Source organism: Rhincodon typus, chromosome 11 (assembly GCF_021869965.1).
Source record: "Rhincodon typus isolate 14 chromosome 11, sRhiTyp1.1, whole genome shotgun sequence".
Classification (NCBI taxonomy): Eukaryota; Metazoa; Chordata; class Chondrichthyes; order Orectolobiformes; family Rhincodontidae; genus Rhincodon; species Rhincodon typus.
In genome coordinates this window covers 41,026,926-41,042,851 of record NC_063342.1, presented here as the reverse complement: position 1 = coordinate 41,042,851, position 15,926 = coordinate 41,026,926, and the positions used below count along the sequence as shown (strand labels likewise).

General features: G+C 39.1%; 1 protein-coding gene across 1 annotated transcript in view; it reads right to left on the bottom strand.

The window, feature by feature from the left end:
- LOC109937398 (peripheral plasma membrane protein CASK) overlaps positions 1-15,926 on the bottom strand; it is a 183,038-nt gene that overhangs the window by 41,540 nt on the left and 125,572 nt on the right. Inside the window, exons 7-11 of the mRNA XM_048603099.1 lie at positions 12,482-12,560; positions 12,022-12,107; positions 8,281-8,349; positions 2,938-3,006; positions 909-944 (exon numbers count right to left, since the gene is read on the bottom strand). Of these exons, the coding sequence (XP_048459056.1) occupies positions 909-944; positions 2,938-3,006; positions 8,281-8,349; positions 12,022-12,107; positions 12,482-12,560 (339 nt within the window). The remainder of the gene's footprint in view (positions 1-908; positions 945-2,937; positions 3,007-8,280; positions 8,350-12,021; positions 12,108-12,481; positions 12,561-15,926) is intronic.

Here is a 15,926-nt window from a genome sequence, read left to right as displayed (position 1 = left end):
AAAGCATTCACTAAAGTACCATGTCATAAATTTGTTAGCAAAATTAAAGTCTATAGTAGCATGGTTGACAACTGGCTGAGGCACAGAAAATAGTCAGAAATGGTGAATGGATGATTTTTACACTGTTGAGAAATATACTATGGTGTATTCCAAAAGGTCAGTTTTAGTACCATTGCTCTTTTTAGTGCAGATTAATGATGGCAACTTGTGTTTATAGGGTATCATTTCAAAGTCTGTAGATGACAAAAACTCCGAAATGGAATTTTCAGTGAGGAGGATAGTTATACTGGCTTCAGGAGGATGTAGACTGGCAAAACAAGCAGGCACATGGCAGTTTAATGCAAGGAAGTTCGAACTGATACATTTTGTTTTGAAGAATGAGAGGCAACATTAAACATATTGGAAAGGATGGGGTTAAATATATACCAATCTTTGAAGGCAGCAGGATGCTAAGGCCTTAGAGAGGACACAGAACAAATCAACTGGAATTGTGTCAGTTAATAGGGATTTCAGTTATATAGAGAGACTGGAGCAGCTGGGGTTGTTAATCTTATAGAGAAGAGAAGATTACAAGGAGATTTGGAAATGGGACTCAAATATTACATATGAAGGGAAAACATTGTATATGTCTATTGGGAAAGAGCAGGAAATTTAGATAATTGGATAGCTCTAACAAGGAAGCACAGGTTGAATTGGTTGAATGTTCACTTTCCATGCTGCATGACAATGTGATATGAAATATTCGGACAGCTGTTGACAATTCTACTCTGGCCAGATATAGATTTAATTAATACAATTAACTGAAAAGTTAAATAACTTAACATACAAAATATCAAATGAGAAAATGAATTGTGTGCTGGTACTAAGTCATGGATACTATAAAATTTTTATTGAGTTAAACTATTCACCTGTCGTCCTTTTGGTTGTGTAGTTGATGGCAAATCCTGTAGGATAAAGTCAACCCAAGGAAAAGAGATTTTCATTTCACCTTCAAAGCAAAGCTATGAAAATTCTATAATATTTTCCATTTATTATTTGCTTTATTATTACAAAAATTATGATATAATCAGGTGTTATAAGCATCAATTTGCATAATGCGTCAAGCCATTACATAAAATGATTCAAGGATAAGTAGGCCAGGCTGCTTAGCAACAAGCCATAGAAAGCAGATACCAGCTGTGAACAATATTGCCCATTCCCATTATGCAGTCTACATTTTCAACACAAGTAGACAGCTGAACTGCAGTAACATTGCAATTTTAATTCAATAAAATATAACATTCTAGGTGTTTCATTGTAAATGAACACAATTATTGTTTCAATGTGGCACAACTCATCTGGAAGTACTTTGTGCATGTTGTTTTAAATAGGTGAAATAGAATTTGGGCTACATTCATCAACTTTACTAAATTTCAGTACCTTGGCCAACTGAGTAATTTGATTCAGATATTGAGTTGTGTTACTATACCATTTGAGTTCTTTCTCCAGAAAATTGTTTTTTCATTACAGAAAGTACACTCAGATCACCAATTCTCTTTTGTAAATTATTTATTCACATTTCCATTAGTTCCCTGCCCCTTGCACGTTTCTCTGACAGAATGCATAGCAAATGCCAGATCTTGGACTTCTCAAAATGCCATTCCTGAATTGGACAAAAGGAGCAAATTGAAAGTGGCAAGGGTTTACTTTGTCTTTCAATTTCATTCCATATAGTCTCGATAAATTCCGTAGAATATGTCTAGACTGGGGGAAAAAACCGATCCTTACAACTTGTGGTTTAGTGCTCCCGGTTATGGACGGGAAAATTATCCACTACTTATATATTTCTGATGGCTATCCAGCACAATGTACACCGAGGTGGACAGGATCAGGTACAATTCCCTCTGTGCAGGAATAAGCCTGCTGATTTTTTTTTTGTCTACATTCACACAAAAGTGCTATCCAATTGGATGATGGTCTCTTGCCAAACAGAATTTGTGCAAAATGGAGAGAAAACTGGCAAAAACAGTAGGGTGAAGAGAGGTTTGTAGGTAAACTAACAATAACTTAATGAATACAGGAGTAATTAAAAGACAGCAACATCCAAACTATACTGGAGGCTGACTGTTAGTAGTTGATGCACAAACTATCATACTGGTTCTCTTATGATGGTTTAAGAATTGGACAGATAGTGCATATTCTGAAATTACCTAATCACTACCACCATAAAAAGTTTCGCAGCTACTTGGGAAAGTATGTTCTTATTGTTCTTCAACGTTCTGCACCTTGATTGCATAAATTGAGTCAAAAGTTTACTTTGTGGCCCTTTTGTTTTCAGGCAAAATAAATAAGCACATCTTGTATGATTGTTGAAGTTGAAAGCGGGTAAAATAAGAACTTGTGTTGAAAATGTACAAAACTCCCATATTTTTTGTCAATTGACAAAAGAATGATCTTTAGCATTGAGTTGCCAGGCCAGGCTCCAGCTTCACATTGTAATGTGCATGTACCACGGCAGCAGTGGGCACACCAATTTGAGAACTCAGATAGCGGAACCTAACCATAATTCTTAGAGCTCTCATGTGAACCATGCTTTAAAGGCTATGCTGTATTGTTGTATCAGCTTTCAGATGGGCACAATCATTACACAAATGATTTCTCTTCACTTCCCCTGCTCACCTAATTTTTGTCCTTTTCATAAACAATTTACAGTTATCAACTGTGCCAATGAATCTTGGAAGCAAGATACATTGGAACTGATCCATAGCTGAAAACTAATCTTCATAAATCATCAGGAATCAAATGACATTTGTCAATGGCTTCTATGAACTTGATACTAAAAACTGGCAGGTCTTTTCTTTGAGAAAATTTCCTTGGTACAGAGGTAATCATCAACAATAACACAATTACACTACTGGCAACAGAACTTTGGATTTGTGTTGTAAATGGAAGCCTTACCGAAACAGAATTATAAGTGCTGCTATAGCCGTTAGCAGGGGATTGTCTGGATGTGGAAGGGGAATCTCTCTGCAACGAGACAGAAGGTTCAGCAGCACCTTATATAAACAACTGCAACACATGTCAGAATTTTATACACTGTATTAAATAATAGGACAAGGTGTAATTCTAAATAGGAATCAGTCTCTCTATTCCACAATAAGGGATAAGGCTTTAGGTGTAAGCAGAGTTTTCAAAAACAGATTAGGACTGAACAGCTGTCTGGTTAATTCATGTTTCACAATCCCTGTTATATTAAACCAAAAGCCTTTATTTAAAAGGTTACTTACATGAAGTATTATGTATTACATTTTTATAGGGCTAGACCAGATAGCTGCTCAGAGGTTTTAACTCCTGACCTGGGAGTCTAGAATTCTGGGTCATAGACTCGGGATAAAGTATTGGCCATTTAGGATTGAGGTGGACGATGGCTTAATTGACACAGCATTGGTAAATATTTGAAATTGTCTGGAACAAAGGGTTATGGTAGCTCAGGCATTGGGTACATTCAAGACAAATTTGTTTATTGAAAACAAATGGTACATAAATCAAATAGCACAGACAATTTCTACTCATAAATCATTGTCACATTTTTCCCTTTCCCAAGCAATTTTTTTCAGTACTGCATGTAAATAAACTTTACATCTATTCTTGGTAAGCTAGTAGGATTACATTGACTCCAATACAGCTTAAATTGTACATTACCAAGGTCCAGTTCTAAGCATTAGCTTTATAAGTCCATGATCTGGTTCAATATTTGAGTTGAGCTCGTCGCACACTATCTATAGACCATAATGCACCATTTTTGTGGGAGGTAACAAGAAGGGGTTAGGTAACAACAAGGTTTATTTTAAAATAAGTTATAATTTTCTTAGGAATGGGAATAGGAGTTTTCCTGCTGCCTCAGTGATTTTAAACAGTAACTAAACAATACAAATCAGGAAGCTCCAAAGTTTGATCCCAAGACTCTGCCAAGTAAATTGATCTTAGCAAAGGGCTGGACTAGCCTCAGCACTCTGAATCAGGCAAGGAACACTGGCTTGAGCTTCTGCTCCTGATTACCATCAAAATACTCCTGTGAGAAATGAATGCATACAAAGGCTAAGAACAAGTTTCTTTTTAGCTGGAACTTTCTTCATGTTGGATTGTCAAAAAACATCTACAGATTGTTTTTGAGAGAGGGGTGCTTAAGATATGCGATTCAAGTAATAAGGGCTCTTACATCTGGGGTTTCTGCAATTTAGGTTGTGGGGAAATAGATGCCCCCGTGCTTGTTCCCTTTGTTGATATTACTACTGCTTCTTTAACCTACAGCAGAATAACTAGACCTATAAAAAGTAAGTCCACTTCGGCTTTTAATTAAACAGATGCCTACAGAACTACCTGCACCAGAATAATTAAAAGTGCATAAATGTTTAATCCTTCCAGTTTCTTCAGTTTTCACTTACCTTTCAAAAATTTTCAAGGTGGCAGCGGCAGCTGCAGCAGCATCAGGATAGAAAGTGTCTGGGTTCTGTGCCCGTATGCTTCTGCTCACCTTGCTGGCCGCATCCTTCTTTTTTTGTTTTATTTCTTTGTTTCTGTTTTGTATCAAAGTTCACTTTTCCTTCTTTTCTGCGGTTGTAGTAGAAGGAGGCAGTTGTGAGGGCCTGCTGAGGCGGTGGTAGCATGGTAGATTTCCCGGATGTGAGTTCCTGGTGGCCGCGGTCTTATTGAGGGTATCATAGTCAGTGGGTCTGACCTGTTCCTCCTGGTAGATCCAGATTGTGCATAGGGGATACGGCACAATGTGGTGGTTTCGGGTGGCAACTGAAGTGGCAATGGCTTCAGCATCACCAACTTGATGGGTCTGGTCTATCCCTCCTTGCTATTGTAGTAATGCAGGGACTTCGGTGTTGGTTTCAGCACGTGGCAGCACGGTGGGTCCAGTCCAAATTTCCTTGCCTTGGCTGCCTCAGAAGCGACTTTGGCAGAGGCACCCCATAGTCACCCCAGATATCCAGGAGCCCCCCATCGTAGGAACAAAAGATGAACTTTGGCCTAACTTTGTCTCAATTATTTCTTTTTATACTTTCTGTAATTAAAATGGCTTTGAATTGTGGTGACTTATAGACATCTCACTGTATTTTCATAAATACAACTGACAATAAATTGCTTTTCTATTCTATATCTTTCCAGCCTGATAAAAGGCTGCATTTTGTACACTTTTTTTCACTTTCTCATTTCAAACTTTAAAAATGTTACCAAAACAAGCGCTGTTGTTTACTGTGCTAACTTAAATAATGACACATGTTCTGGGGATGTGGGCAAATTCTAAAGTCTGTGAAGTAGGGATGAGAGGGTTAATATCATTAGAGTCAAACACACCAAGGTTGTGTGGAACTTTAAGACTGAATAGTTATGCAATTATTGTATTTACCAAATGAGAAGGCAGGTGAAGCCAGAAGAAAATGATGGGATTGAACATTCTTGTTCTTTTAATGTGCCAAAATGTTCATGTTTTAGTACAGTATTCACTCTCTACCACTAGAGGTAGCTAGTGAACTATGAAAACATTCAAGGTGACTCCAGGAGTTTGCAATCATGCAATAGGCTTTGTTATTTTAATGGAATTTAGACCCTATAAGATTCTAACATTTTGAAATTGAAGCAAACTTAAATTGAAGTTTCCCTAGTCATTACATCACTAACTCTGTTTAGTTGGTAGTTTGCTCACCTTTATATCAAAGGTGTTGCTTCAAGTCTCACTTCAGCACTTGAGCACAATCTAGACAGTCTCCTTTACAGTACTGTTGGAAATGTTGTCTTCAAGATGAGACATTAAATCTGTGTCAATCCCCTCAGTGAATCATGAAAGATCCTATGACACTATTTCGAAGAAGTGGTGTCCTGGCTAATATTTATCCCTCCATTCATATCACAAAAAACCGTTCTGATCATTGTAAGTTTGCTATTGGCTTGCTATGTGCAAACTACTTGATGTGTTTCCGTATCGCAATAGTGACTAGACTTCAAAAGTACTCTATAAGGTGTGAAACACTTTATCACATATCAAGGCTGTGCAAGGTGCTACATAATGGATTGCCTTCTTTTCTGAAAAAAATGACTAGAATGCAGCAATTTAAGGAGGTAGCTTCTTGAGGCCAAATAAGGTTGAGCAACAAGTGTCGGCCTTGCTAGCAATGCTCACATCACAAAAATTAAAAATCCATGAAAAATGTCAGGGAAAACTCAATTATACACTGTAGGCCATCATTTAGTTGACATTTCACACTGTATATACAGCCAGTGACAATTTATATTTCTACAGACTTGAAGGACTTTTACCTATATTCCAGCCAGTCCATTCCTTGATTCTGTCTATTTACAATTAGGGTCTCTGGTCAATGCAACTGAATGAATAAAATTCACTTTTTATTAGATCTTATTAGGCATTTTCTGGGAGCTTTGCTACTATTTTGAAAACTCAATCAACAAGTTTACTCATTTTTACAACAACTTTGAAATAGTTTTTTTAAGATATTACAACAAAACTAGTGACCTACCTAGATGATACAAGGAAACTAGAAAGAGCTAGAAATGTCATGAACCTTCTGATTAAAAGCAGTGTGTTTGTGTAATGTGCGACATCAAAGGTCAGTGAAGTGTTGAGTTTAAGTTCAAATTTGAAGAATCATGCACTGACTTGTTTTTCTCTTTGAATGGTAATAAATTCATTATATGCTGCAGATTTTATTTAAAATTTGTACTTTTAAAAAATACTATATTATTTATATAAATAATTGCCAGTGGGCTTTCCCGTGATAAATAGCTATGTTGACTTAACATACTATCAACATATTGGAAACAGCACAGTGCCGCACATTGGCAAATCACTTGAATCAAATGAAATCAATTGAATAATGCAACTCCTGTTTTGGTCACAACCTAGATTGTCTTGGTAGAATATTAGAACCTTTCTTATAGTTTAGTCTTTACAACCAGTGGAAAGTATATGTTTACTTCTTTGAGGCAGAAAAAAAGTGGCTAAATTTTCTGTCTCTCCCATTTTAAAAAATATATTTTTGGTGAAATTGCTGTGCTTATTATGGTATCAGTACTGGTGAACGTAATACCTTTTCCATTTATCTAATCCGATATCAGTACAAAACATCACAAATGTAGAATAACTCATGCAGAGTTTAGCTACATCTATTATCCACATCTACATGCTTTAACCTAAAGTGGGAAGAAAATCTTAATAGCACCCATATGAATTATATTTCCCTTGCACAACTTTTTATCTACTCAGATGGAATTGCCAATTTACTACTGATACTTGTATTACTGATCTGTACCCAGGAAGAAGTGACTTGATTTGCTTCGACTTAATTTACCAAATACATATACATTGCAATAACATAAAAGCAAAAAGTACCAAGCATGCTGGACATCTGAAATAAAAGCAGAATACTGAAGAAACACAGCAGGCTTGGTAGCATCTTTGAGGAGAGGAACATAATTAATGTTTCAAATTCACAATGATTCTTCTTTACTAAGGAGTGTCATATTGAACTCAAAGCATTAAATATGTTTTCACTAGGTGCTGCCAGACCTGCTGAGTTTGTCCAGCATGTATGGTGCAGATTAATCCAAATACAGATCCATACATGTGAAACAGTATTGCATTGTTCCTTGGTGCATTGGAGACAGATGTAATGCAATAGGGTTTATGTAATTTTATTAATTAGATAATTAACAAAGTTTAGCCTACCATATTGGAATGGTATCTATAGAGCAAAATGGTTGATTTGGTAAAGCAGTTAAGTCCTTCCCCAACCCCCAGCCTTGCACAATATGTTGAAGTCTATTGGTAATATTTCAGTTTCCAGGGGAGGCAGTGGAAGCTTCCAAAACCTGTTACACAATAATAAAAACTACCAGACAGAATATTCACTTTCCTTAACTGCGGTCAAGGTTGCAGCGAATTGCTAGTTAGTAATTATATCTAATACAAGACAGAAAAACGAATTAATTTGGATGAAGGGAATTTACGGAATTCCATTCAAGTAAACACTTAGTAATTGAAACAATCCAAATTCACCAAAATTTCCATTCAGCTAAACAAAGACTTTTGCTTCCATGTTATATTAGTAAAGAGATCCACTCATTTATTCCGTTATCTTTGTTATAAAATTGGTGTGCATATTGAACTGTACAGGCAGAACCAACCTACACAGAAAGCTTTTACAATCACCAGTCAGCACACAGTTAGTCATCAAAGAGGGGGAATTATTAAAAATACCTAATTTTTAAATTCGTTACCTCACAGGAAGCAGATTGAGTGCGATAACTTGGCACAATCTTGAAGGTGATACTTCCTCTCATTTCCCTCTGAGAGTGAGAAGAAATGAATATCTATTAAAATCCAAAAGTCTGACATTTGGATGTTATGTGTAAGATGAAACCATTATGTTTTAACAACCATTGAGTAGTGCTGTACATTTCCACAACAAACTTTGATTTGACTTTTTCAGTAAGTGAATTTATTTGTGCAAAGATTTCATACAAAATGCGGCATTTGATCACAGTTAAAGCACTTCAAGTTTTTGCTCTGTGGCTTTACTTCTGTCTTTATATTTTTTCACAAGCAAAAATAACCTGAAGATATAGGGAGCTCAGTAGTCATTTGCAACTAAGTTACTTCCAGCCAAACAGCTTTTAGACTAATGAATGACAAACAGGCAGAAAATCATCATTTAATTGAAATGAGGAAGTGAAGCAATGCAATAAAATTACCTTGGTACAAAATCATAAAATGGTTATAAAACAGAGAATTGACACAGCCATTGGGCCTGAAACAGCTCTCTGTAAGAGCGATTTAGCTAGTTACATTCCCAACAGGGCCTTACCCTGTAACTCAATACAATTTTTATTTTTTACATGTTTATCCAATTCCTTATCGGAGTGACAACCTAATTCACTTCCAACACACTCAGTGAATTCAAGGTTGTAAACACCTTGCCGTGTAACAAACAACTCATGCTGTTTTTGGTTCTTTTGCCACCTCTTAAATCTATTCCCTCTGGTTCTCTGCCAAAGGGAACAAGTTATTGCTATCTACTCCATCCAGGCCCCTCAGGTTTTCTAACATCTCTATCCAATTTCTTCTCAACCTTCTCTTCTCTATGGAGCTCAATTCCAGCTTCTCCACCTTATCCTTGTAACTCAAGTCCCTTATCCCTGGAACTATTCCTGTAAATCTTCCATGCATTCAGCTTAAAGTGTGGTGCCCAGTACTCCAGTTCAGGCTGAAACACGGTTTTAAAAAGATTCATCATAACTTCCTTGCTTTTGCATTCTGTCACTGACCACTGGGTCAACCGGGTCCGACCCATCTCCCGCACTTCCGCCCTCACCTCCTCTCTTCCCTCCCGCAACAGCCATTAGGGTTCCCATTGTCCTTACCTACCATCCCACCAGCATCCACTTCCAGAAGATCATCAGACACCAGTTCTGCCACCTCCAGCGAGATGCCACCACCAGACACATATTCCCCTCCCCTCCCTTGTCCGCCTTCCACAGGGACCGTTCCGAGACACCCTGGTCCACTCTTCCTTCAGTCAAACACACCTACACAGCCCCACGGCACCTCCCCCTGCAACCGGTGAAGGTGCAACACCTGCCCATTTACCTCCTCCCTTCCCAATATCCAAGGGTCCAAACATAGCTTTCAGGTGAAGCAGCACTTCACCTGCACTTTCCAGAATCTAGTCTACTGCATTTGCTGCTCAAAATGTGGTCTCCTCTACATTGGGGAAATGAAGCGCAGATTGTCTGACCACTTCGCAGAACATCTACGTCTTGCCCACAAAAATGACCCTGAGCTACCTGTTGCCTGCTACTTTAACACACCACCCTGTTCACCGGCCAACATCTCTGTCTCAGGCTTGCTGCAGTGTTCTAGCAAAGCTCAATGCAAGCTGGAAGAACAATATCTCATTTTCCGCTTGGGGACCCTGCAGCCCTCTGAACTCAATATCGAATTCAATAATTTTAGGGCCTAAACTCCACCATGTCCTAGCCCCCTACTCCAAACACCAGGCCTTATTATCACATAGTCTGCCATTACAAACTACCTACTGTTAGTCAGTAACACAGTCTCCATTAACAGCTATTCACCCTTCTAGCCAGATCATCATTAGCTTTTTTGCCCAACTGCTCTTCTCTCTCATTGGACTCTATCCCCACCTATCATTTACTCCCTAAGCCTTCCCCCTCCCTATGATCTGCATATAACCTGATGGTTTCCTAGCCACCATCAGTTCTGAGGAAGAGTCGCCTGACCTGAAATGTTAACTCTGACTTTTCTTCAGAGATACTGCCAGACCAGCTAAGCTTTTCCAGCAATCTCTGTTTTTGTCACTGCATTTTCACTAAATTGCCTCGAGAGGAACAGAGGGCTGTGAAGGAGGGGGTAATGTGATCTTGAAGGAGTGGGAGGGGGAAATAGAGTGCAAAGGCAAGGTAGACAAGGGCACAAGGGAGGAAGGGTGGGGGGACACAAGGGAGGGAGGAAGAAAGGCACGGGTGGAGTAAGGGGCAAAAGAGAGGGAGGGAAAGGCAAAAAAGTGGGAGGGAAGGGCAAAGGAGAGGAATGTGGCACAATGGAGGGAAGGAGAGGGAGTGCAAAGTAAAAGGTAATGAGGTGCAAAGGAGGAGAAGATGGGGCCGTATAGGAAGGGGAAATTGGGGAAATGGGAATGGAGCTTAAAGGAGAGGGGATTTGAGGGTGCAAAATAGGTGAAGATAGGATGCAAAAGAGGGAGAGATGATAGGGTTCAAAGGAAGGATAGATAGGGGCACAATGGCGGAGGAAATAAGGATGTGAAGGAGAGGACAACAGGGATGCAAAGGAGGGGTACATAGGTTACGAAGGATAGGGGAAATGACTGAGAAGAAGTCAGAGATCGGGAACAAAGAAAGGGGGATGAAGGACAAAGATGGGAGAGGAGCATGCTCAACACCTTTTCACTTTCAAGACCCTAACAATTCTTGTAGGCCACATTTGAACTATGGAGTCACACAAAGTCTGTGACATTAGAAAATCTGGGTGAGAGTTCCTCACTCAATATTTCTTTGGACGTTCAATGAAACAATCCCCAATAGTGAACTGGGGAGAGAAACATCCTGTGTGGAAATAAATGCAATATGCAAATATTTGATGCTAGAACCATGAGCAACTGAGGAGGGTTTTGCTGTCTCTGCAGTCACATGAAAACTGTGAAAGACTCAAAAGCTGAAGCATGAATGGATGTAGTGAAAGTTAGTGCCAGCTAGTTTCAAAGATGATTAAATTTTGTTGGATAACTTTATCTCATTCACAGAGTTTGTGCAGCAGTAACACTTCATTATCATTCAAGTTGTGAAATGCAGAAAGCCATCTTCTATCCAGCAATATGTGTTAAATAATACAATTAGTTGGTTCACAAGTTGGATGCTCATCAATCTGTTACTGGAAAGAGTAGAGAAATGTAAGTAATTGGGCAGTAATACAGTAACCAGCTCATGAGGGGTCACACTACTACTACGCCTCCTCTGGATCATGCTGATGTTACACTGGATTCCACGAAAAGGTATATTGTTCTGTGCATCTGTGCAGGAGATGTGTGGCTGACTTTGGGTGTGGTGTGGGTGGTTATAGTGGCAATATAGGTGACAGTGAACAGATAGAATACTTATTGCTTTAGTACAGATCATAAATTGTAACAACTGCACCTAAAAGTGAACACACCTTAAATTTCCTTCAATAATGTGTTAAGTGTACATCACTAAGACTTGTTTACAGAGCTTGTCCGTGCCAACTTTGTACCAATGGATAACTAAAATTGGCTAACGAACGGAAAGAGCAAAGATGACCTGTCATTCTAAGGTGATTTACATGTAGGCCTCAGAGGAATGCATCCTTTCATCCCTAAAATCCAGACAGATTAAAAATCCAGAAGATTAAATTACTTCCAAATTAAATATTAGTCTTAAAAAAGCAAAGATGATCTATATACTCACAAGCATCTTTTGAAGCTGTTCCACTGTCTGGTTAGCTACACTGATGCCATTTATTTCTCTGATTTCATCACCAACATGGAGTGTTCCTAAACATTTTAAAAGAGCCAGATAAAAACTTAAGCATTTGTTTTAGGCACAGGAAAATCCTGCTCCCTTTTTTGTAAGCAAAACCCATATTTCCAGAAATGCATCCAAAGGTCTCATGAATGCTGGATAGTGTCTGTTCCAATGGTTTTCTTTAGCGACTTGCTCCAAAATCTTATTATCTCATGTATGATAAATTTTTCCTTGGGTTCACTTTTTAGTTGATGCTTCTTAATTATTTGTAACTTTTCCCATTGGCAACATCGGGCAAAATACTGATGGAAAAATTATGTACTGAATGTTTTGTCTCCAAATGTATGAATTTCTTGGAATGGTAATAGTTAAATTTGTGGATTAATATAGATCTTCTACCTACCTTGTCTATGTATCATTCCTCCATGCATTATCCTTGCAACAATACAGTGGTTCAATTCATTCATTTTTAAAGTGATGCCCTAGAAGAAGGAATATGAGAAAATTAGCATAATAAATGCCAGATTCAATGCATTAGAAATAATAGCTGTATACCAAATAATTTCAAAGCGAACCATTTGTCACATAAAACACGAAGACTGTAGAGTAAGGAGTCTACGGAATATTCCATTGGATAGACAGATGTGGATAGAAACAGAAACAGATGATAATACTGATAGAGATAGAAATGATGGAGTGAAGTGTAATTATGAATCAAAGAAACAAAAGAAAGAGAGAAATGTACCATGTTTGGTCAATATTTGTGTGGTTCAGTAATTACCTACAAGGAGATATCTGGGTTGATTTGCTAAAAATAGAATAAAAACCTTATGGTGTTCTTTATAAATACTGTCATTAACCGCAGAAGCATTTGTGCCACTCATACAAAATGCCATAAAAACAATTAAAAAAGTAAAAGGTAATTATGGCCTTTATTGTAAGAGGTTTGGAGTTTAAAAGTGTAAGAGTTAGACTAAAGATTAAATAGTGATTTCTATGCTTACAGTAAGAAAAATTCTTCAGGTGAATGTTCTACACCATAAAGGTTGACAACAGCAGGAACCTTCCAGAAAGGCCATAGGAACTACAGTGGATTAACTGATAAGGAGACAAAAGGGGAGTGTGAGGGGATAAATGGGTAAGAGTTGAACCAAAAAATATAGCTGGGCTAGGGCAAGAGGCTTTGCTTGGGTGAATGAAAATACATACCCAAGACTGAAGACTTTTGTTTATTGTATGTTTCCGAACCGACAGAATAACAGAATCCTAAATTCTGGTAGGAATTTGATTAACAGAATGAAACTAAAAATGAATATAAGTGATGAATTTCTTATATTCAGTAGGGTTTATTCTAGCTAGTCTTGAGTATACTCTCCCTTTGTTCGCTTGACTAAATGATCATACTCAAACTCCTGTGTCTGTCATTAGAATTTACCACAACATAACAACCACAGCCACAAACAGGATACTCATCTTGAACCAAAAAGCATGGCATGGCAATTTTAAAAAATGCATTTTTAAAAATTTGTAGGATGTGGGCATCGCTGGCTGGCCAGTGTTTATTGCCCGTGATGGTGTGCTGCCTTCTTGAACCACTGCAATCCACCTGCTGTCGGATGATCCACAATGCCAATAGGGCGGGAATTCCAGGATTTTGACAGTGACAGTAACTTCAGCAACAGTGAAGAATTGGCGATATATTTCCAAGTCAGGATGGTGAAATGCTTGGAGGGGGACTTGCAGGTGGTGATGTTCCCATGAATCTGCTGCCCTTGTCTTTCTTTCCAGATGGAAGTGGTCATGGGTTTAGAAGATGCTGTCTAAAGATCTTTGGTGAATTTCTGCAGTGCATCTAGTAGATCACATTGCTGCTACTGGGCATTGGTGGAGGGGAATGGATGCTTGCGGATGTAGTGCCAATTAAGTGAGCTGCTTTGTCCAGGATGGTGTCCAGCTTCTTAAGTGTTGTTGGAGCTGAATCCAGGCACAGAGAGTACATGGGTGTATATAGCTCATTTCCCAGCCACAGGTAGTGCAGTTAGCTGATCAGTTGATGGTTCAGTTGAGTATCAAAAGGATCTAAGAGAGGGAGTGCAGGAAGCAGGTGTATTTGGGACACCTGCCATCAACTTGGGAACACACCATACTGGAAGAGATGATAAACCCTGACATGAAAACCTTAAATTCCTGAAACATGTTGATAGACGTTGTCCACATGGACTTCATCAAGGCATTTGGCAAGGCTCTGCATGGTAGATTAGTTAGCAAGGTTAGATCACATGGAATCCAAGGGGAGCTACCTAATTGGATACAAAATTGGCTTGAAGGTAGGAGACAGAGGATGGTGGTACAGCATTGTTTTTCAGACTGGAGGCCTGTGTCCTGTGGTGTGCCACGAAGATTGGTGCGCTGAAAGGATTGGTGCTGGGTCCATTGCTTTTTGTCATTTATATAAATGATGTGGAGATGAATATAGAAGGTATGGTTAGTACTTTCTTTTACACAGAGAGTGGTTAGTGTGTGGAATGAACTGTCAGAGGAACTGATGGATGCAGGTACAGTTACAACGTTTAAAAGACATTTGGTCAAGTTCATGAATGGAATGGAAGAACAGGATACCCTTTATTGTCACATGTCCTCCTACTACAGAAGTACAGTGGAAAGTTTTTACAATGGTTGCCTACAACGGCACCATCTTAGGTACAAGTTACCTAGGTACAAGTTACCTAGGTACAAATCTTGGATATAAAAGAGGAGTAGAAGGAAAAGTGGTAGCATTACTTAGTGTCTAAAAAATAAGTTAGAAGTAAGATAGTTAAAGAAGTAACATAGTTAAAGAACTGACATTACATTCTGGTAAAGGATTTCAGATTGATATTACATTGCAGCAGCATTCCAGCAGCATGTGGTCTGGCTGCCAGCACTGGAGCCCAGTCCAACTACAGCTCTGCTCCACTCCAAGCCTCCAGTCCGCTCTGCCAGACACTCAGCTGCATCAAGGTAAGTTGCGTTGCTCAGGGACAAACTTGCCACCACTCCCATGCTACTCCAGGACGCGCTTCCCCACCACCCCACCACGCTGCTCCGGCATGCGCTTTTCCCTTGCGTGCTGCTCCGGGACACGCTTCCCCTTGTGTGGCTCTGGGGACTGCTTCCCTGAACACTGCTCCAGGCCTGCTAAAATGAGGGGAAAAAAGCAAGAAAAAGAACAGGTGGAACAGAGGAGCTCTGGGTACAGCATCCTACTCTACAATATCTTGCTGGAAGTGTGGAATTATGACTAGGAAGAGTTTGAAAGGATATGGGCCAAATGCAGGCAGGTGAGACTAGTTTAGTTTGGGAGCTTGATCGATGTGGGCTAGTTGGACTGAAGGGTCTGTTTCTATGCTGTATGACTCTATCACCAAAACCGGCAGTGTAGTGGACAGTGAAGAAGGTCTCAGAGTACAATAGGACCTCGATCAGATAGGCAAATGGGCCAAGGAGTGGTAGATGGGGTTTGATTTACATAAATGTGAGGTGCTACATTTTGGTAAGATAAACCAGGGCAGGGCTTACACAACTAATGGTAGGGCCCTGGGAAGCGTTACCAAACAAAGGGACCTTGAAAGTGGAGTTGCAGATAGACAGGGTAGTTAAGAAGGCATTTGGTACGCTTGCCTTCATAGGTCAGTGCACTGAGGATAAGAGTTGGACATCATGTTGCTGCTGTACAGGACATTGTTGAGGCCACTTTTAGAATATTGCATTCAATTCTGGTCTCCCTGCTAAAGGAAAGATGTTGTGAAACTTGACAACATTCAGAAAAGATTTACAAGGATGTTGGTGGAATTAGAGGTTTTGGCTAT